Genomic DNA, 23,835 nt, shown 5'->3' with positions numbered 1-23,835 from the left:
ATCACCCTGCCCCACTGCACAGCCACACATGAGCCAGCCCTGGGCCATGCTCCAAGCTGGCAGGACACAAGCCACCTCCGGTCCAGAGGCCACTCACACACTGGACTGCGCCATCTCCCCCAGAATGAAGGGTTTGGGAGCAGCATTAGGTTTATTTGTCAAAATGAGGCTGCCATGTGTCATGTCAGCCTGCAGAAAGGGTGAGCTCACAACTGCCTGCACCTAATGCAGCATTTAGGGCACTGCAGCAGGAATTCACAGGCAGAGTATACACTCCTCCCTCTGAGTCAGCACAGAGCCACCACCTAGTGAGATGCCAGAGGAAAATTACCACTCCAGATATCAGCTTTCAGCTAAGTCATAAAATAGAGCACTGATCCCTTCTGTCACTGCTCATAAAAGGACTTAGTGGTAACCTAAGCATGGTCAGCATCAGAGAATTTAGCTTTTTACTTACATGTGTCATATTACATCCCTACAGAATATAACCAACAGCCACAAGCAAAAGAACATTTTGCAGTAAGCCTACCTACAGGAAGCCCTTCTGTTAATATTAAAACATCACAGGGAATCATACCTCAAACTGATTTAATTCCATCAGCAACAGCTGTAAGAGCTAAGAACCTAAATTCCCATTACAGTTTTACTGTCTAATTTACTTCTGTGATGCTGCTGAACTGCCACAATAACCCACCTCACTGCTAAGTGCTTTGGAGTGAAACTTGCTGCAGAATTCCAAGTGATTTTACAGGTTTTATAGAAGGGAAGTAGTATGCTCTCCTGGCAGAGAATTCCAGCTAGAAACCAAGAATTACTCATGTGTAAGTCCAAAGCACACCCTCAGTTTGCACCAATGCCCCAAATTCTTTTGGTCAGGAGTTTAAATTCCATGTGCTACTTTTTTCCCCTCCATCTCAAAAAATATACCTGTGTCCCTTCTTCACACTTTTCACCATTTTCACTGGTTACTTCCATGCGCATGAATTTGGGAGGGCGCCCGGGGCGTCTGCCTGGTCCAAACCTCCTCTTTCCTCGTCCGCGACCTCGGCCTCTGGCTCTGCAGAATACAGAGTGCTCCAGGTTAGATACAAAGAAAGATGGATTTGGATTCTCCACTGGTTTTATGCTTCCTTTCTCAGCATCACTACTCACTCATTCAACTCAGCAACAATGGCCTGCAGTAAATAATAAAAACTGAAGAAATTCTGGCAGCAAAACCAATGGGTTTCTGGCTGGTATCTATTATTTTGTCCTTTATGAGAAACCAAAGTCCAGAACACATTAAAATTTCTACCAGTAATCATGGGACCAAGAGGACTACTGGCTTCTATCCAGCCCTCTGCCATGGCAAGTCTCCCACTTCCAACACCCCAGTTTATGGTGTGCTGGAAGTATTTTCAGCATGATAGAACAAGTGCAGAAGGAAACCCATTTAAAATCTGAAGCCATAACATCCCTCCCCAAAAAGCGGGCAGCCACTGATGTCAGGTACTAAACAGAAGGGAACAATTTTGTGTCAAAAAAAAGCAAAACAAAACAGTCACTTGCTACATTTCAGGAGAAAGAAGGCACCAATGTCTTCTGCTCTGTGATAGGTGTTTGTAGATTCAGTTTTTAATAGGTGAGGATAAACTATCTTGCCAGGCCGATGAGGCACTAGAAGCCTTGTTTTCCAAGCTCTGTACTTCAGTATCTCTGAGAAACATCAGTACTTCAATACAGTCATACTGAAACATTACAAGTTTTTAAAGTCATTGGCAAAAAAAAAGCAACACAAAAAAACCTCACCAGTTTCAACAGAGTATTTATTTCTCTCAAGCTACTTCTTTCACAGTCTCTTATACCAGTCAGTCTCCTGCTGCCATGATTTTTCCTTCTGGTGCTGAGCTGATCTCTCCTGAGCTGGTCACTAAGTTTTGTGGGACAAAGCCCCTCTTTTCTGTGTGTTTGGATCACCACAGTGATCCACAAGCAAAGCTAAAGCTGTCAGTACCTGCTGAAGAAGTCCAGCTTCTCATCATGGGAATTGAGGTGCTGCTGGAGCTGCTCCGAGCTCGTGAAACGCCGATTGCACTCGTAACACGGCCAGTTCTTCTCCTGCTCCCTCAGTACTGTTGGAAATGTCAGTAACACCACTGCAGTCACCACCAATTAAACATCTCATTTTTTTGCCCCCAGCCTCTGTCCTCTGTGGGCCGTATTTCTCCCCTGAAGGTTAGACAGGCTGCAGAATACCCAGCCCTGCTCCACTGGTCTTTGCTTTTATCCCCTCTGCACTGTGCCACAGCTCATTACAGAGACACAGAAAGATCACTGGGGACAATTCCCATGGACTATCAACACTGTTAGAAATTCAGGGGGATTCTGAAATTTACCCTTGTATGGAAGAGCACCTACAGGATTGTACCTCTGGCATAAGTTAAGGGAGGTCAAGGGAAAATTCTAAATCTAAAGCAGTCACACCTCAGTTTATGACACACAGTGGACATTGAGTACAGAAACATACCTCTTCCAGCAGCAATATAACGCTTCCCAGAAATTGAGGCAAAGGGTTAAATTAATGTAAAATTCTCATGAGAAGAGTTCCTGGAAGTAAGCCCCAATAACACAATCTAGATCTGTTTTAACTTTTCCCAACCTAGCACAAATCTGGGGAGCACTATACAGGCCATATACTTGAAAGTAAGGAGTGCAACCTGCAACCACCACCACACTGAAAGCAGAAGATCCCAAGTTACCCTTCCTTTCCTCCTCAGTTATGTCATGGATCTTCTGGTTCACAAACTCAGCATAGGAGGCAGCATACCACACCTGCAGCAGGAGCACAAGGTAACAGGACACTTAGGTGGAGCCAAAACTAAAGGAAATTTATTTGAAAATGGGTTTTAAGCAATACATTTACTTCACTTGCCTCAACCACTAACTCTTACTGCTCCTTTCATCCTCAATAATAGTCTGGTAAGATCAATGTGCCCCCACTGAGGAAGGAAAGAGCTTTGCTCAGTAAGCACATCCATTTAATTTTAAGGTCTAGCTTCCTAACATGAATGTTAATCTTGCACATGGCTACCAGTAGCTCTAAAGGAAATAAGATTAATCTATTCAAACCCAACTGCATGACTGTGAAGGAAGGATGTCAGCAGAGTACTGATACTTGTACCAAGAGGAATGGAAATGTTATTAACTCAAGGGATTTCCCATTTCTTTCCTGCTCTCCTTACATAGACAATAGGCAGCACCATCCACATAGACTCATTTAAAATGTTTCTGAGCTTCTGAAGGATTGGAGCAATATGGTCTTGCTTTCCAAAACAAGGATCTGCCAGGCACCAGCATGATGGACTCACTTTTGTCATACAAGGAATTCAAGCCTTCAGCAAAGATAACCATAAGATGCAGGAAGACAAAGTTTATTAAAGCCTAAAAGCAGATGCTCACATTTAGCTAAGAATTCTTCCATAATTTCATCTGTTTGATGAAAAAGAGTGGATTTTAGAGAGATTTCTCAAAGAAGACATCAACAGATTTTCTGCATGAAAAATTCAAACAAGTTTGAACTTGCAGTGGGCCACAGGCAGTGGTGAGTGGGATTTCAAGGACTCTCCAGCAGGTGTGTTACTCTGCAGGAATCTCACCAGCTGGACAGGCTGGAGACAAAAGCCTGGAGCTCCTGGACTACACACCTGGCAGGCAAATCAGAACTTTCCAGCTTCAGCTCCCTGATCCTCCTAGTTCAATCTCTGGACAAAATTTGCATGAATCCACTTGGGGAGGAAATTACATTACCAAGCCTTGCAATTAACAAACCATTTTACCCCAGAAGACACTACTAACACATAAAGTAAGAAAAATGATGCTCCCACAGGGAGGTCTGTACAGATCTAAAGTCTGATTTGAAATTGTTTTAAAAACTGTTGAGAAAATGATGTTTGGATACACTTAAAATGGATTAGTAAGATTTCTAGTAATACAGCTTAAAAAAATGAAGGACCAATTTCAGACAGTCCTACTCTTAAAGGGTGTAAGTAGGCTTTTGTCCTGATTTAGTAAGTGTGCTTACTAAACAATTGTTTTTCCAGACCAATTGTTGAAATCTACATGCAAGAAGAGATTTGAAGGACAACAAAATTTCCTGGTATCAAAATTTTTTGGTCCCCCTCCTCCCCTCCCTCCCCCCCATGCCCCCAAAAATGTTGAAAATTAAGGCCATCTCAGCCAGCCATGCTGCTTTGAGCTTGACATAATCAATAAATTTTTAGAGGGAACAAAAACCAAACCACGGGGAAGCCACAATATCCTTCCTAATTTTTCACATGCAAAGTTTCAACAGCTCCAGGAAATCCAGGTAAAGAGAGGCCATATTCACTTAAGGTACCAGAAAACAAGTCAGGAACACACATGGCTAACTGGGAAGGGCATCCAGAATTAAAAAAATAAGAATGCTGCAATAAAAATTAGATTGTATCAGGAAAATATACACTGTTTAAAGCATGACAGGGAGAGACAAATCATTTACATAGTTTTATCTTAAACTTTAATGAGCTTTGGCTCATGAAGAAATACCTATGTTGGTGACTATTTACTGACTTCAGTGACATTCAATTCAGGCCATCAGAGAAAAAAAGCCCTATAACTATTCAAAGCAGTAGTTTCTGGCATTTTTCGGCAGCAACTTTTAAGGTACTATTTAATCAGTAGAAAAAAAGAGTCCTGACACACAAGCAATGCCATACCTTGAGTTCCTGCTTGGGCTCCACGTTTTTAATGGTCGTATAATAAATGTGGTGGCCGTACTGATAGGCCACCAGGTTCTGCTCCAGGTGGTTTTGCGCTGGACGCACAAACATCATCCAGTTACACAGAGCCTCACTGGAAAGTTCAAACCACAGGTCCTCTTGCAAGTCTCTGTCTTTTCTGTCACCCTTATCAAGAGAAACCTGTAGCAAAATCCAATTACATGTGACTGTAACTGCCTGGCAGCACAATCAAAAGAATTTGAGTTACTAAGAAAAGTACTGTGCCCATGCAACTGTTACATTAAGGGAGCAATGAAGGCCTAGCTAATTTTCTCTCTTTACTAACATGGATCCAGAAACAGGCAGAAAAATATTTAGCAACAGGTAAAGATTTAACTAAAAAGGCACAATGGATCCTTTCAGGGACAAGAATCATTCATTAAAGGGGTCAGGCACAGTATTCAATCGTGGCTATCACAAATGACACACAAGTAGCTGTAGCTTTAGTAGGCTACAGAAACATCAGTCAGAAGTTTCTAACTGGCAGACCCACTTTTCCTTTCATTTCTTGACTCAAGATGTTGCCTCAAGCAGAAAGCAGCACTTCTTTAGCTGAACTTCTCTTGGGTTGCTGAATCTGCCTATGGTCACAACTTGCTTGTCAGACACTGACCATCAGAGCCCTCCTAAGACTGTGGATCTAAACTCCAACAAATAAAGGACCAATTTTTTATAGTGAAATGAGTAAATAAATGGATAGAAGTCACTCAAATCCATTTTACCCCTATGCCAATTACTTGAGGAAGGGAATAAAAATATCTCCTCTCCCCTACATCTTATGAACAGAAAGGTAAGAAAAATATTTTGAACTGAGGTTACAACATGACACAAAAGAATGGCTGCAGAACATCCTCAGATGGAGCTGCTATTTTTATGTCCAGATGCAGTTTCAGCTCATGTGAGAGTGATTCACAGTCTTACACATTATGCTCCCTATATATCCTAACACCATAATGCCAGAACATTCACCAGAATTAGTGTGTCTCCCTGAATAACAGAGCAGATTTGAAGGCAAAGCAATCTGGGTATTTCTCAGCTACATTCAGAGATGGAGGTAACAAAACATCTCTAGTGAATTGATCAAGGTGGAGTGACAAATACATGAAAATCAAAGCTTAGGCACAAACCGATCCTCCCTTTTCTCACCCTTACCTTCAAATGGATATAGCAGTCTTTGAGCTCAGTCTGTCTGACCAGGGGTCCTTCCACAGGCCCAAACTGTGTACGCTTTGGGATACGCCTTTTGGAGAACACACCTCCCAAAAACCTGTCTATATAGAGCACCAGGGGAAGGCTGGCCCTCGCCCTGGTCAGCACAGGCCGGTTTGGGATGGGGTGCAAAGGTCCGTGTTTTGGACACACGGAGGGATGTGCGTTATTACACTCTTCACACCCTGCAACACAAAGGCAGAGAGGATGTGACTTTCAGGCAGACACTCACACACGGCTCAGAGACAGCCTTATCTCTCTCTAAACATCTTTGGCTCAGCTGTGGGAACACTTATGCCAATAGTCTGTCTACATTTTAAAATATTAGACAGAGCAGTGTCCAGCAAAATAAGAACAAAGCAGCTCACAGACTTCACTAAATACAGAATTTTGTCTTTTCAGTAAAGCAGCCCAATTTGAATTCACATTTCTGGGAATAAAGACTCGCATTTACTCATTACTGCTAAAATCTGAATGGTTTTTGCCTCTCTTTACTAAAGGGCTGATGGAGAGAGAAGGAAAAAGGGGAGGGCAGGTAATACACTTCATATTACTGTGCATGCTTACACAAATCATTGGGATCAAAGGGTCGAGGTGGATCTGGATCCCATTCATCCATGTCAGTGTCTTCCCCATCTTCATCCTCATCTTCATCCTCATCATCTTCCTCTTTTGTTTCTATACTTTCCATTTGATTCTGCAGAGGTGCTAAAGAGTCAGAACCATCCACAGCCTCCATAGGAGGTAACACCTGGTTATGCACCGGTAATGATGCCTGAGGAAAGAATTCACAAACAATTCAAGCTGATTCATGAAGAAAACTACAAGGACGAGCAATGAAGATCCTTGCTAGTCTACCCTTCCTGCTGCCTCTGATAATGGAGAGGAGGAGAAGAGAAGGTGATAAATGACTGCCAAGGGATGTTTTGCATCACTTGATGCTGCTGACGGCTTCACTCAGGACACCTGTTACTACTCCCTGGCTCCACCCTGCCAAGGACTCAGTTCTCAGAAGAAACTGAAATCAGAGGAAGTTCTGGACCCTTGCAGAAGGTTTGAAACAAAGTCCAGGCTCTATGGATATTACCTAGGGCCTAAAGCTGTATTTTAGTTTCTTTTGTACAAGTGAGAGAATCCTGCACTTTGGCACATGATCTTTTCTTCACAATTCAACAAAACCAATCCCCAGAGTACAAAGGTAGAGGTCAATAAGGGGTGAGGTAACATGGAGACTAGATATAAACTATGGGACATGAGGGACAGTTGAGGGCATTGCATTCTTCCACTAATTTTCAAGGTTAGCCCTTTCCTTCCTTAAAAAAAAACTGCAACAATTGAAGTGTGGTGCATATTCCATCATGCTCACAGGTTTCTCAGGTAGAGAAGAAGAAATATTATACCCAGCAGAGCTGCCTGAAAACACTGGTGAGGAAACCCAGTGGATGTTGCTGTGACAGTCTGTTAACTTCACTTTTCGGCACTGAGAGAATCTTAAGGTGGCTGCTCAAGACAGAACCATCTGTAAAACAGGTTTCTCTGTACATTAAACACATGATCTCTCCTCAACCCCCATACGTTCCATGGTGAGACTATGGAAGACAGTACAAATCTGCACTACAGCTTTCTCACATCTCCTCCCAGATCACTCAGCCACATTTCATCCCCGGAGACGATGGAGCAATGGAATCAATGCACTCGTACATGGAAGAAGGAAAGGGTGCCTGGCAACTTACTCTATCTGCTTGTGGCCCCTGCTCCAGAGCCACTGGTTGGGGGGTGTCGGCAACGCTGCCGAGTACGGACAGGTTGGTGGGATTCATGCTCTGAGCAGCAGCAGGCAAGAGCACCGTTACCTAAAATCACAGGCACTCATTTTAGCACTGCAGCATTTCCACCAGTCACTTAACACACGGGCAGGGCCCAGCATGCACAGCTCCCTTGAGCCCTGCACTCACTCAAAAACTATGGCATTCCCAAGATTTTTGGGGTTCAAGTAGGGATGATGGGCTTGGACAGAACCTGCAGCTCCTGGGACAAAGGGAAAGGCTTCAAACCTATAGACTTCGCAAATTCTGAATTACCTATCATACATTTTTAAATTAAGGCTTGAAATTAAAATCCTACCCAGCCTGGGTTCAAATTGCACTAAAAACAGATGTTAGGAGCTCTTCAGCTCTTGGTAAAACCAGTGATTTAGGGTCTCTTTTCTTCTATGCCCAAATTTACTTTAATTTTCAAGGGAAAAGGTAAAGAAGGAGTAAGAAACATTTCCTCTTTTTATTACTATCTTTCTTTTTCTCGAGAAAACCTTGGCCATGGTTGAGGGGTTGGAACTAAATGAGCTTTAAGATCCCTTCCAATCCAAATCATTCTGTGATTCTATGATCTAGGATCCATTAAAAAAACAAGATGGTGTGTTGACCTCATTAGAAGATCAAGCTCTCAAACAAGAGGATCCCAACAATTATTTTTCTTTACATTTGGTCAGACTATACATTTTTGTTTACATTTTTTTGTGCAGTAACAACCAAATTAATGCATATTATCACACTGTTCTCATCCATTCAGCAATAAAACAAAGAACAACTAAGACCTTAGGAATCACCTTTCCTGCCTTTTGCTTCCTGCTGATCTATGCAGGAATTTGCACCATTATTCCACGTGACTTTTCATCCTTCTCTACAGTTGACATTATGTGACTTCTACTTTGTGTCTCTGACTGTTATGCAGCTTTTATGCTAAAATCCAAGTTCTTGCCTCTTAATAAATATCAGATAAAACTGAGAACAGTGAATTGGGCCAGTAGTGAGGGAGCAGACAACAAAATCCATAATGTAAGCACTTGGTCTTAGAACTCCAAACTAGTTGCTTTGTTTAAAGAGGTATTAAGAGTAATTTATGAAACTTCTGAAAAACAACAGCAAAAGGACCTCAGAGAATGGTGTGACGGTGAGGAGGAAACCACCATGACAGTCTAGTGGTTGACATTTCAGAAACTGACATTTCTGATGGCAAGTGGCCACAGAAGATGCATCATTATTCCTCCAGAGTGCCAGCAAGGAGAGGGCCACACAGGCTTGGATCTACCTGTACCCACTATTAGCATTGCCTACTACTAATCACACCAAACATACCCTTACTTGCACTTCCATTTCAGGCACTGTGCGGATTATGGGCATTATTTTTATAAAACCTCTCACCTTCTTTCTACAATAAAGTTTCTTCTGAAAGACAAGAGGAGCTTTAATTATTATTTTATCATTAGTTGTCAGGTCAGGGATCTCCCACATGAAATGCTGATGTAAAAACAGCTGCAAAGGCAGGAGTTGCTATAATGAGGGATTAACCCTTCACCAAAAAATTAATACATGTGTTAGGACTGCTGTCAGACAGTGTTGGAATGGAGGACAGGCCAAGGACACACAGACAAGTGCTTCTGGGATAATAACAGAAGATCACCTCTGTTGTCACTGCCATCTGCACTGCACACAAGTAATCGCTATTTTTAATTAATCATGTATTTGTTAAATGAGCTTTAAGACAATTAAATAGGAATTTTTGGCTTCTTAATGCAGGGAAATTTATGGAGCAAAAAATTCCAGAACAATAGTCCAGAGAATGAGAAGACAGGTAACGCCTTTATTGTGTCAGTCATTGCTTCCTGTCTGTGCCTCAACCATTTAGAAGGTCTTTTAGCAAGAAAATTTGTTTTCAGCACACATTGGATACCTCACTCTGCCCCAAGACTGTCAATAAACACACATTTTAATGATGGCTTTGGTGATGATTCAGATCTAACACATCCATTCACACATGTCATTAAAGACCCACCAAGCAGTAACGATTTTAAGTCTATGACAAGCAGAGAATTCCAACTAGAGAGATCTGAAAGCACCTTTCTACAGCTGATTACCACAGTGCAGTCCCCTAAGATACCAGTAAGAGTTAACAACAAAACTTCCCCATCCATGATGGATGTAAAAAGAATAAGGAAAAATCATCATAACTTTATAAACACAGGCTGCAGTTTTATTCTCTTCCCAGACCACCTCACACTGGCAAGCCCAGCACACCTGATAAGGGAGCCACTCACTGAACTTCTTCAGGTTTTGCACTTAATTTCCTGTGAGGTTTCTAGTAAACCCAGAATTTAATCCAATTTTTCTATCCCTCAAGAGCCTTTGTGGACTTAAAGACATTTGGATCAGAACCTGTATGCAGACAGCTGCAAAACCAGCCTTTCCAAAATGGCACAATCAGATGACATTAGCCACATCTGCTGCAGGGACACTGTTGAAAGACTTTTCATGCTGTCTGGGGCAGTAAATTAGAATTCTTGTTGAATATGAAGTAAAAAGAACAAACCTAAAATAATTCTTAACTTTTATTGTCATTCATGCACAAGCTGGTAATAGTGGTTTTTGGTCTTGATCAGGGTGACAGCACAAGACCAAGATTGTCACTGGACAACTTCAGAGACAGCTCATTATCCTCTTGCAACACAACAATGTCCCTTTACCTTCCCTAACTATTCCCTCATAGTTTTAGGCCCAAGAGGAATAATATCTCTTCCTTACCTGCTGGGTGGTGGCATCCTGTTGGACGTAGGCCACTTGGGACGGATCTGTAAACAGAGTCTAGACAAAGTGAAAAAGGCTTATCAAACCAGCCCTGGGGGTTTTTACTCCCAACTCACACAAAAGTTATCCTGCCACCATGAAACAACCAACATTTGAGCCTTTGTCAGCTTCTAACATGCCTGTTATCACAGCAAATTACTTCAACTTACCCAAGTGGACCTACACACAGAAGTGCTCCATAAAGAGTTAATATCATATTTATGTAGCATTTTGCATCTGTACAGCTAAAGTGTTTCACGGGGTTTATTTTTTTAATTACCAAAATCACTTTGTCAATTGTTGATTTGATAAAATCTACAGAATGAAATTCAATAGCTCTATCAAAACTGTGTAACACTTAAGGGCAGGATAGAAGGTAATTATGAGCTTTTTCTTCCTGAAGATTCACAAGACTCCTGCATGCTTTCTTTTGAGGAACTATCAGGCACATCCTGCATGGGACTTTGATAAGGCCAGGATGCTGTTTAATTTCATAGAAGCCATGCCAACTCCAATATTTTGGAAGAACAAGCCCTGACAGAAGCCTAGGAAAAGCAAGACTAAGGACTGACTGAGGCCAGCTTTAATTAGGCAAAATTTGAAATATCTGAGCTTGTTGCAGCCTAGCTACAATGAAATAAAGCATGGTATAATACAAATTCCTTTAGCACTGTGATAATTTCATCTTAGATGCAGAAGAGTGTCTGAATACTACACATCTTTTGACACAATGACAGCATTCAGAGTTTTGGAGTTAGTTGGCCAGTAACTTCCTGGGAGATACCCTCACAGGACATCCTTTCACATTCATTTTCTGGGACAGCTGAGAGCTGCACAAGGCAGACTGTGCCACACGAGGCCCTGCCAGCATGGTGGGGGTGTCAGGTATGTGCACTTTGTAGCACAGCTGATCTGCCGTGTCAGCAAAGACATTTTAAAACACTCTCGACAAAGCGAGCCTCTTCCTTTTAAATCTGTCCACACAGAGGCAGAGATGCAGAGCATATTGACCCCATATAAACATGTGCTGCAAGGGAATAAAGGCTATCTGATATGATTATGCAGAAGAAAAAGACTATAAAAGGTCTATAAAATCAACAACTCTGCAGACACTACAAAATTACATTGAATAAACAGACATGCTCTGCAAAAAGACACAACTGTTATTGTAACTATTAACTATGACAACTGTACTACACAAAACAAGGGCTCTTCCAGAAGGAAGATAGATGGCTCTTAGTTTTTTACTGGATACAAGAGGCAGAATTTCTGGTGAGATTATCCTTGTTCTGGAAAAAACCTTTGAGTAAATTATAATCTTGTCCACCTTCAGTGAAATAACCAGCATTTCACAATTCATAGCCTCGCCATCCTTTAATGAGCAGATTTGCACATCAAACAAATGAACAGCATGAAGTCCCTGCTCAGCAGTGGGCAGAGTCGCTGTTGGGAGCGACTGTCTGCTATTTTCCAGTCATACCACTTGGCTGGTAACTGGCTTTCATCCCAAACAAGATTGTTGTGTTTTCTAGGTGCCAAAACCAGGGTGGGCTCAGAACCACACGTGCCTGTGTAGCTTCCACGGGGTGGATGTAAACAAGGGTGTGCTCCGAGGTGTCCACAGAGGTGTAGGAGGTGCCGTCAGCCGTGTAAACCACCTGCTGCGCAGGCCCGCGCTCCTGCTCGTCACTGTACACGATCTGGGCCACTGTCCCCGCCTCGGGGACAAAGTGCACCTGGGGAACAAAAAGATCCTGGACTCACACCAAACACAGGCCAGTGGGACACAGCACCACAGTCACAGGGTGCCTTGGAAAGAAGAGAGACCTTGTGTCCCAACTAATCTGAATGCATGAAAAACACGTTTCAAATCTCACTCAATTATTCTACCAATAGAAATCTGGACACAACTCCCATCAGTCTCTGGTTTTACTCTGTATTGCAACTCAAGACATAACTGCTACAAAGGGCACTCACTCATACTTAGTTCTTGCATGATACTTTGAAAATTTGTAAGGGAACAAGTTCATATTTGAACTGATGTATCTATTAAATTTATTGGGATATTGTTTCCCTTTATGCTCATATTCTGTTGGGGTTCCTCCCCCCTGGCATGGGGTCTGGGGGGAGGGGACCCTGGAGTAGAGGCATGGCCTACGGGGTCTCCCTGCTCCCATGTACCCTAATCCTGTTCCCCACTGGTTGTTTTGTGTTCCCCTGCCCAGGAAGGACCCTGCTGGTCCCGTGATTGCCAGAGCTCTTGGGCTGGACCCCGGCCATGCAGCTGGAGAATAAAGATCTCTGAAAAACATCTATTAAGAATCGGTCCCTATTTCTTTCCCATGGGCCTTGCTGTCTATACATGTTGCAGAAATCCCCACTGCAACAATATTCCTTTCAGGATTTTTTAATAATGACTTCATTCAGCTAGTTCTGTAGTTGGAGGTAATCTTTGCTGTCTGATGAGAGGCTAACAGAACTTATTAACTCTGATACTCCTCAAGTTATAGTATTGCAGCTCTCAGAGGCAGCAGTAGGGCATATTAGATTGCTTCTCTGTAGTATGTATGTGCAGCATCAGTAGAAAATTCAACTATTTAAACAGACAAACATATAACTGAAAGCATTAAGCACTGATTCCAAGGACTACTGGAACAAGTTATGTTTAGGGGAGCACTTTAATCTAAACAAGTCAATTTTACCCGAACATTATGATCTTAACTGATCTGGCTAAATGAGCTAGAGTACTGAATTCCATTGAAAATAGGAACACATTTAGCTTTTGCCATCCTTTACATGCTGAAAAGCATTTTCAGTGTATGGGAAAAACAGGACAGTTAGCAGGCAACCTAGTTTGAGTACAACTATTCATATTCACATAAAATTCTTTCACATAAAATGATGCCAGAGTTACGTATTCTGTTTATTTTGTTTCACTTTTTAGCTTATGCTTCAGAAGACACCTGGTGCTCCCCCGTGGATGCTCAGTGCTGATTGTGTACAATAAATTCTCTCACAAACACTACAGTTTCACATTTGGAGAGCTCTCTGCAAATGCTCATTAAGCCTTAAAACTGCCATGTGGAAACAGCAGCATGGTTATCCCATTGTAGAGAGAACAGAACACAGGCCATTGAAAACTGCCTTTCTTGGCAAATTTCAAAGCTGGAAATTACTAAGAGAGGCAGAATTTCTCAGCTTGTAGGTCAAATGCCATGCAGCATCCTTTTCCTACCATACTTGAAAGAGTAAATCAATTTACAGAATTCTAGAAATTCCCAGTTGCGTTGTCTCAGAGGCAGAGGGACAAGCTGCATACAGCAGAACCTGACTGCATTAGTCACTTACAATTAACATTTCTCCCTTCCTCACTACCCAGATGTCTGGCTGGAAAAAATTACTCATATTACTTTCCCCAAGGTCCACCCACAGTTTCAATTGATTTGAATGATGCCATCAAAAGGGGCTGCCACAGAGCACAGATTTTGTTCATGTTTATTACTCTGAACCACTCTCCCACGTGGTTCTAGATATATTTGGACACTGAAACTTCTACAGCCACTGCCTGGTTTTGTTCAGCTCATTTCAGACCTCGATGTCTTCACTGCTGCAGTTTGCACAGCTCGGTTTCTGAAGCTATAACCCAAAATCACCAAAGAAATGTTTGTCTTTCTGCTTAAATGAAAGCAGAGCTTCTAGACTCTAAGTCAGGGCCAAATGGGAACTAACCCTCCCCACCAATCCCAATCCACCCCAAGCAGAGGCAGAGCTCTGGAGGGCACTAATCACCTGAGCAGTGTTCTGTTCCTGTGCTGCAGACTCAGCCCACACCTGAGGACTTTCCTCTTTCAAGTCCATCTCCTCCCTGCCCGGGTGCTCCATGAGGAGAAAGATCTACTGGAGCAATGTCTGGCTGAAGGGATTCATCTGTTCACTGTGTTTCTGCTTCCAGAAGACAAGGTGATCTTCAGCAACATGGCTGTAACAAAACCAGAGAACAGAGACATTAAAACCAGCATGACACATGTCACGGAGCTATGAGAGATTTATTATTATCAGCTACCACACTTCAGTAACACAGAGTAAAGCAGGTCTGACTTTACAAACACTTCCTACAAGACCCAAACACCTTAAGTTACGGGAATAAAGGAACAGAAATCTTATCTCACTGAATATGGGTAAGTCCTGCCGTACACCACTTTCCATGTTCCATTAAGGAAGAAACAAATCAACCACTGCACCAATGGCACTGAAAGATTACACTGAATTCTTCCTGCATGTCTTTCCTTGACCACAGGCCATCCACACCACCTGGTCCTCATTGTCCTTCTGGCACCTACAGGCCTAGAAATCAATAAATATTGCAAAAAATGGACCTGAGGCTTTCAACAAGAAAACACTATGTTCAGACATGCATCACCAGTTCCTCAGTTTGCCTGAAAGAGGTTTTGTTTGAGCACCAACTGGTTTTCCATGTACAGACAGATTTGACCTTGGACAAAATCCCAGTCCCAGGTTAGTACAAGGCCGTGTTACAATAACCAACTACTAAAAAGGAACAAGGAAACTTAAACTCTCAAAGATTCTGACAAACTGCTTCCAAGCTTGGTTTTATTCACCTCTTGCAATTTTATCGGGGCCTCTCAATCTGCCATTGGGATTCCAGAAGGGTAATTTACAGCTCTGGTGATTGGTTTAGTCAGTGGTTCAGCACCTTCCCAATCCTTCGTCTCTAATGTCATATTAAATCACAGGCCAGGAATTATCATGAGGCTGAGCCCACTGCATTTCTCAGCTACTCCAATTAACTTTATTTTATATCCAGTGCCTTGCTGGGCTGATCCAATGCCAGTACCCATCTGCGCACCAGGAAGGAAGCAGAAGGCTCCTTGCTGATGCTTTCATTCATTTGCATTTTAAATGCAAATTATTTTAGTCATAATTTATCCCTATAAATGCTAGCATTTGGCTTGTCATTGACAAACTGAAAAATAGATAAGGAGAGGTAAAAAAACCAGCAGGCACTTTCTGTCTCCTCCTAATTTTGCCAGCAAGGACTAAGCTATGCAGACCCGAGCACTGACTGTTCCACTGGGCCTGGCCAGCATGGATAAATCACCAGGGCAGGGAAGTCTCGGGCTAACGTCACTGAACTGCATGGTGGAGCAAAAAAATCATATTACTCACATACAGACAGAGAAGAACAGTGGGGAAGATATTTCTGGGCATCGCTAGACACCAAGTCATGCTGTTACTGGTAACTGGAGTTAACACTTGCTGTCTCACACTGAACAACCCAGCACACGTGGGCCCCACAAAAGCAGACACTGAGGAACTGTTCTGACTTTCTCTTATATCCAAACATCTCCAGATATGGGAATACAGGGACAGAAATCTCATCTCCATTAATATTGCTTGATACAAAGCATCCCCAAAAAGCACTTAGGAGAAAAATTAAAATGAAATCCATATACCAGCATTCAGTGTCTGAGCTCAGATCTCCTTAGTATGAACAAATTAACTGCAGCAAATATTTAGAAGTGATAAACACCAGCCTTGCTCTCCAAGTGTGGAAAGTCAGGGCAATCTACAGATATCCAAGCACACACAAGCTCTGATCTATAAATATATACCATCCATCCCTACACAGAACCTTTCACCTAGCTACTTGTTATGTTATTAAGGAACAAATTTGGAATTTTCTCATACCTAATCCTACCTCATTCACTGACCTCCTTCACTCATTTTATCAGGTATACAACCACCACTGTATGAATATATAAATATATACATCTATCAAGTATATGATCACCTCTACCCATATGAAACATGACAGCATTTATGTCAGTAATACACTGTGAAAAACTTCTTTGCAAAATTTAACACCTATCCTGTTGATATTCTTCAGCTGGTTTATCCAAAACAGCTCTTTTCCTAGACTGCCAGTATTAATTAAGAGCCAATTCAGGTAATTGCACTAACAATACCCAGTAGTTTAATCAATTACCTAACTGCTTAGAAAAATAAACACTAGAGGTTTCTATTTTGGGTGTTATGATTTCTAAAAATATATAATTACCCTGTTAAAAATAATGCAATTACAATAACTACTAACTGAATTAAGGGAAAGGCACAGTTCTAGCTAATTCCACATGGTGCAACAAGTAGCAGAATTTTTGGCTGACTTTCCCCACCAACAGACACTGAAGGTCTGAAGGAAGATGCTGACTCACTCCTGCAGAGTCATTTTAGCACAGATAACTTACAACTTGAGTACAAAGGAGACTGAAGGGTTCAGGCAGGGTCTTTAATAGACAAAACTGGGTATTAAGATTAATCTCTGAAAAAAGAAGTACCAAAAAGTTGGAAAGGAAAGCAGAAGACAGTCATTTAATGGTTCCAAAAGTTAGCACTAATTTAAAATCTTGGGGGAAAGAAAAAAAAAAGCAAGGCTGAGCCAAATTCAGTGGCCCAGTGCTGCAGATTCTATAAACAGTCCAATTATTGCTGTTCTTGACAGAAATGAAAATAATAAACAGCTCAGGCCAGCCAATTGTGCAGCAATAAGGGACAATAGTAGGAGCTGCAGGATTTGCTGATGCTTTCAACTTCTGTACTTCCAAATTCATCCTAGGATCTGCCTCTGGTGTGCATTCCCTCAGTACATCTGCAATCATGAAAACACCCTGAAAAGCACATTTCCCTGAAAACATGGATGGGCTAAGAGCAAAAACAGTGCAGGAGGAGACAGGCCATGTCCCAGAGAGGTCCCAATGAAGAGGGCAGGAGGCAGGAGCAAGCATCAAAATTCTGCTGCAAAACAAGCCCTGCAGTCAAGGCCAGGAGCTGGAAAACACGATCTGATCCAAAGTCACTGACAATAGAACTGCCACAAAACACCAACACCTGAGCAAGTTTTCTGACACTGATGACAAAAAGACCAAACTAACTTTGCTCACTGATCCTCCCTAGGATGCTCCTCCTCGTTAATCCTGCACAATCTTATTTCCTGCCCTAGATCCCGCTCTCAATACCCGTTACTGCCCTGACACTGACAGCCACAACATCTTCAAATTTTAACCATTTCCCTGTGGTCTTCTCTCAGCTTTGGTAGTTTTTTAGCAGAAATAAATGTGAAACTTTGGACATAAGCATTGCCAAACCACTGGCATGCAGGGAGCACTCTCTGCTTGCTCTCCACTGTATGCCCATGGATTATCCTTTGCAATTGTTGATTTTTCTCACTGTATTGAGCACATCAGACATTTTCAGACAAGCTAAATAAACACCAAGACATGCACCTCAACAGGAAGCTCTGCTATGTCCAAGGGATTACCATATCAATCTGGGTAACAGAAATTGAAACTCATTTGCAGAAATCCTAAAAGAAAAAAAATATAATTAAAGATAAAAGGCATTGTGATAGGATATATTCAGTTTTTTCCCAGTATGAAGAAATTAGGCTACATTTTGTTACGAAAATCCATGTAGAGGTTTAGTAAAATAGTAATCCAAACAGCTTGCTTAAACTAGTGTTAAATTTACATGTTATGTATGTCAAAACTATATTCTTTCCACTACAAAATATAGCTCAAATATTATTCAATATACTATCTTTTTTTTTGGTATGCTTATAGCAAGTGCTTCAGTAACTTGAAGATGATGAGATTTTACTTTTCTGGAAGCTGAAAGATTAGTCAATTATGAGACACATTGCCCAATAGTCACCCCAAATTCTTCCAGCACCCTAATGCTTTCATACAACCCAATGAGCATCACAAACATGAGCAAGAAGCAATGCCAGTGTGAGATCTTAAAGCATTTGCAGTAACTGCAGAGACAGCATTTTCCTCCCCAAAACCAGGCATGCCTCACCCTGCCCGTGCTGTGTGATGACACAAGCTGAAATACTAATAGGCTTAACTATGGAGTACAAATATAGCCCAGTACCACTCTAGCATGGCAGTGGTGAGGCAGGGACAGTCCTGTGTGTCACTATCTATTGTGCAAATCGCAACACAACGTGATCCAAGAACCAGCACAGCTTCTGTGACTTTGAAATCCTTCCTGTAGTGGAACATTAGCTCATTTTGAGCTGTGCGAGTAATTAACCATCCCTTCAGGACAACAGGTTTGTCTCAGAACACCATTCACATTTACCTTCCTTTTCTCAATGCCTTCTTGGACCTGTTGCTGTCACAGACCTACAGCCCTTTCTCTTTAATTTTTACATTTTACATCTAATCCAGAAAATGTCATTAATGACAAAACTTCTCTTTCTGCTGCTCCTGATGCCTGGAAAGCACCTCAGTGTCATTGTCTGACATTTTTTGAAATCTTGCCTAAACCTCCTTTTGACCTCTGCGACACTCTCCAACCCCTCCCTCCTGTTCCTGTGGGGACGGTGTTTTCTCTGGAGCTGGGCTATTAAATCAGCAGCTTCCCTGTGCACTGCATGCAGCTCCAGAGGATGGCAAAGCACTGTTCAGGGGGGCAAAATGCCTCATTCCCTATCCAACAGCAATGTCCTTATCAGCTTTGCTGCTTCAGCATAAGACACCCTGAGCCACCACAGCTTCACGTGTGGCCCCTCAAGGGTGCATCCATGACCCCCCCTGCAAACACTCAGGAGTGAATGGTGCTGTAAGAGAAAACCACTAACAGCAAAGTCACTGCTGGTTTGTGTTTGGTGTCTAAGTGTTTTCAACACAAGTTAAAAACAGTGAACTCACCTAGGGCTTCAAAGGAAAGCCCTGAAAGTCAGAAAAAAGCACCAAACCAAACCAAAAAAACCCACCCACCAACCAACCAAAAAAACCCCAAACAAAACCAAAAAACAAACAAACAAACAAAAAACCCACCCCAACCATGTTTTCTTGGCAAACCTGCTATTAAGGAATGACAATTTCTTTCAAGGCTGCAACTACGCAAGAAGATACAGACACAAAATCTCTGGGGACTTCATTGCAGCAATCTCTGCAAGGCTCACTAAGGACATTCTGCTGAAAAATCCAAGCCAGTGGCTGCCAAATGCTCACTTTTGTCCCTTCTCCAGGATGAGAAAGGGGGAATATTAAAGCCAAGCAAGGGGAAAAGACCACCTCCCTGCTCAGGGAGCCATAAAGCCACTGCAGTATCTCAAATGAGAACCCACTTTACAATAATGGTGCATAAACCAGCTAATGTGATTTACTCCCCAGTGTAAAAGAGCCTTGCCGTAGCTTGAGGTTCCCTGCAGCAATAACAGCAGGGACTATTGGCTTAATCCTCCCACGACTGAGCTCACTGACAACTCTGTGTCACCCCAGCCATGTGCAAGGGCAACAAGATTGGTACAAAAGGGGTTTTATGACTCTGGGTCTTCCTCCAGCTTTTAACATGAAAATGATTTATTATGCTCAAAAGGAACATCACATGTGTCTGCAAAAAGCTTTATCCCGCACTTAAAGTTAATTATCCCAGTTTGCCTAGAAGGCAGAGCCAGTGCATTTCCTGAGATCCTTTAGCAGGAACATGCTTTCATTGCAGCAAGAAGGTTTCTAACCTCATTCAGGATTGAGTCAGGACTGCCGTCATCTCCTCTGCATTCCCATCCATCACAGGCACATACTGTTTCAAGGAACTCTGGCCCTGGTGCATTTTGCATGAATGTTATCAATCAGGTAATGTAAAACTACAATATTTATGTTTTACTGGGGAGTTAAAAATGGAAATCATACTAGGGCTGGGACAGCAAGGATTATTTATTTCCACAAAAGGAAAAATGGCTTCAATTTATTTAGTTGAATAATAAATAGAAAAGCTCAGCCAAACACCACCTCACTCTTTACTGCAATTGTGCATAATGAATCTATCTATATCCATATCATTATGGCACATCCATCATCAAAGCAACAGTGAGCTGGAAGAGATCTCTTAGACCAAGGCCAGTCCTCTGCTGCTGTGGCCATCACATGTTACAGTCCTTTTCCTAAAGGGACAATGTCCAGGCACTGAAGGTGACAGCACAACAGTCTGATGTAACTATTCTCTCACAACTTACCAAGCAAGTAGCTGAAAATCCATTTCTGCCACAGAATATAGGAGATCATCCAGCCTGAGCACAGGTTAACATCCTCCTGGGGACTACGTAGGCTGGCTTTAGACACCTACTCAGAGATGCTCCAAGATCATCTCTCTTGAGTCCTAATTCTTGTATAATTGTTTCTCACACTATCTGTCCTCTCTCTCAGTGGGCAAAGAGTCAACTTCATTACTTTCTACATATGCAAAGCTCTCTTCTTTAGTCACCTCTCTTCCCATTTGCTCAGCATCTACATATCCACTCCAGCAACCAATTCCTTCCTCCCACCCTCAGCTTCCTGAATCCATGGCCATGTTCTTCATGCTTTTGTCTTCTGAATGTTTCATCCTCTGAGGTCCCTGTGATACCATGGGCTGTTGAATCACACACTGCAATTCTCGGGCTCCAGCTGCTCGAGGCAGTGACCTGGCCTTCCTCAAGGATTTGGTTTATAAATCACAGAGAGAGAAGTCTGATAAAGCAAGGAAGTGGGGAAAACATGGATTTAAAGTGCAGGATGACACGAAAGGAAAATAAATGTCTGTATCAGTGTGTGCTACAGTTCTGCCCACACAACCTTCAACAAGGCATTGTTAGGGGCTACTGAAAGAAAACAAATCATTCCCCTCCAGCTTCCTCCTGCCACTTTTTTGTCTCCCATCTCTTCTCCTCCTCCAGTAAACTCTTCCCAAAAGAACTGTCAGTTGGAGGGGACTCTTCCCCTTCCTACAAGCAGGTGGTGCTGCTTCGTCCCTCCGTCTCCCACCCCCCTGCACCTCTCCTCTGAATTAAATCACCTGTCTTAAAATTCGAAAAAATAAAGCTACCTTGTTTCTGCACATAAAAACACACACCTAAGATGGCTCCTTCAGAATAGCTGCTGTGCTCTGCACTACCCCAGAGAACAAATGGACTACCTGCACTTTCAAAAAGGTGGGGACTGACATATAGAGCCATTTCAGGGCTACAACAACTGCACGTTTTACTAGCAGAAGATAAAAGTGACAAATAGACCCAGTCTCATGTTCAAGTCCAAGAAAAATTCACCATACAAAACCAGCCCCCTTCATTAGCTACACTTAGAAGTCCATTAGAATTCAGTGTACACAGCTGTCAGCAGCTGCAGGTGGTCAGGAACACACTCAAAGTGGCTGCTCACTGCAGAGCAATTTACCCCAGGAGAGCTCATCCACGGATTTTCTGCGCAGGGTAGGGGGGTAAGGGTGCCAGAGGAGAGCAGACGACACCACAGACCCGTTTCTCTCTAAAATCAAATTGTCAATTACTCTATCAGAGAATATTAATAACAATTACACTGATATCTCATCCTATAAACAAGGTAATAAAGCTGTCTCTTTTCACACAACAGAAGCATCCATATAGCAAAGTGCCAAAAACCATCATAATTTTGGAGAAAAGTTTTCCATTTAAGGACAGACTAGAGCAATACATGCTCTTACATTACTTTTCCTAGAAATGAAGGCATTAGAAGGCTCAAGACTGCCAATTATTTTATTGTGTCCCCAAAAGATGCAAAGAATCCTGTTGTAAAATCAGTTGGTGATTCATGAGCATCTCATCTTCTAACTGAACTACCAGAAAAAAAAGTCCCTGAATTATTAAAAATCTAACAGAAGAAAGTGAAAGTTCAGTGTTCAGTCTTCCCACTGAAATTCACAGGGAAACACTGATAGGCATTTCACACATCCAGCTTTGCGCTTGATCATTCTTTAAATACCTGTAAGAACCACAAATATATAGTGATATTCTAGACAGGTTGATGCTGAGGTACCAAAAAGTGCATCACAAATACTGACCTTTCATTTCACTGTCAGGACTATGACTACTGTCAGTAGCCTAAACCAAGTCTAAATTCTAATTTAGGGACCCTGTAAGAGCCCTCCTGAGGCTCTACAAGGTACAGCTGAGAGGTAAAAGGTGACCACACATAGCTCTTGTACAGGGAAATAACCCTAAAAAGGTGAGTTATCCCTTTAGGATGAATAATTCTGAAAGGCACAGCAGCAGGACCTTGTTCTTCCATTCCAACTCAACCATTTAATGAGCTCACATCGACTCATTTTTAATGGAACTGGGGCACAGGAGGGGAAAGGGGACAACTCCACACCAACACCCACAGAGCAAAAGAGCCCCAAGGTCAAGCATCCACTTGCTACAACCATACCAGAGACCACAGGAACAGGGTTTTTGGCACCAAGACCACTATCAGGAGAGCAGTGGACTCCACAGCTTCTACCTGCAGCAACTGCTGCTACTCAAACAGCGACCCTCATGGATGGGACCACCTCAGGGCAGCGGGGAAGGGGTTAACTTCCCTCCACACCAAGCCTCAGGGCCACCCAGCCAGAAGCCTTGCCCTGCTGGGGCCACACTGGCGCCCACTGGGCCCTTTGGAATCCCCCTGGGGCAGGAGGACCTCATGAGGAGAGGACCCCCGAACACGCCACCCCACTGCCCCCCACAGAGCACACTGCAGGTCCCCCACCCACACCTCCTTATATACCCTCCGCGGCCATTAACAGCCAATCCGAAGACGGGGTGCGACGCCCCCTCCCCTAACTAGGCCAATAGGAGACAGGGGCGCGAGGCACGCGCCCAATCAGCAGGCGCGAGTGCCCCCCGCCTCCGCTCACAACGCCCGCTTCCCGCCGCCGCGCCCCAGCGCGAGGCGCCGCCGCGCCCCCCCCGCCCCCGCCTGAGGGCAGCGGCGCCATCAGCCCCCCTTGAGAGCGCCTGGCGGCCAGCCGGCCCCAACCAGTGAGGGCTTAGGGGGGACACGTGCGGGCGGCCAGGGCAGAGGCTGAGCGGATCGGATGGGATGGAATGGGCCGGGCCGGGCCGGCCGCCGAGGGCGGGGGAGTTGGGCTGAGCGCGGGGCGAATGGCCCAGAGTAATGGTGGAGGGATGAGACCCCCCACAATGCTGGGGGGGGGGCAAAAAGATGGCTCCGGCACCCCCCTCCAGCCGCTCAGGTGCAGGGGTCCGGACCGTACCACGCAAGGAGGGGGGGAGCAAGGGTGGGGGCAGCCCCTTCTCCCCGTGTCCGGGGTGGGTGGGTGATCCCGGCTGAGGCGGGGAGGGGGGGAAGCGGACTGTACCTCTCCTGCGGGGTGGGGGGGGGGGGGGG

The 23,835-nt window shown here is 43.4% G+C and overlaps 1 protein-coding gene across 8 annotated transcripts in view; it reads right to left on the bottom strand.

The window, feature by feature from the left end:
• Window positions 1-23,835, bottom strand: part of PRDM10 (PR/SET domain 10) — a 45,466-nt gene that overhangs the window by 21,187 nt on the left and 444 nt on the right. For 3 of the 8 annotated variants that reach the window (XM_042034327.1, XM_042034333.1, XM_042034332.1), the window contains exons 2-11: window positions 14,414-14,603; window positions 12,193-12,360; window positions 10,583-10,642; window positions 7,739-7,858; window positions 6,573-6,780; window positions 5,949-6,190; window positions 4,734-4,937; window positions 2,739-2,811; window positions 1,994-2,111; window positions 928-1,057 (exon numbers count right to left, since the gene is read on the bottom strand). In XM_042034327.1, the coding sequence (XP_041890261.1) occupies window positions 928-1,057; window positions 1,994-2,111; window positions 2,739-2,811; window positions 4,734-4,937; window positions 5,949-6,190; window positions 6,573-6,780; window positions 7,739-7,858; window positions 10,583-10,642; window positions 12,193-12,360; window positions 14,414-14,506 (1,416 nt within the window). In that variant the 5' untranslated portion in view covers window positions 14,507-14,603. Of the gene's footprint in view, window positions 1-927; window positions 1,058-1,993; window positions 2,112-2,738; window positions 2,812-4,733; window positions 4,938-5,948; window positions 6,191-6,572; window positions 6,781-7,738; window positions 7,859-10,582; window positions 10,643-12,192; window positions 12,361-14,413; window positions 14,604-17,925; window positions 18,006-20,168; window positions 21,439-23,835 lie in introns of those variants that run through there. The other 5 variants (XM_042034329.1, XM_042034331.1, XM_042034334.1 and 2 more) reach the window with 3 other exon arrangements.

The sequence above is a fragment of the Corvus kubaryi genome, unplaced genomic scaffold, assembly GCF_017639235.1.
Source record: "Corvus kubaryi isolate FWS band 111438036 unplaced genomic scaffold, C.kubaryi_AGA036_p1.0 37367, whole genome shotgun sequence".
NCBI lineage: Eukaryota > Metazoa > Chordata > Aves > Passeriformes > Corvidae > Corvus > Corvus kubaryi.
The sequence above is the reverse complement of the archived record's forward strand: the minus strand, read 5'-3'. Positions and strand labels throughout refer to the sequence as shown.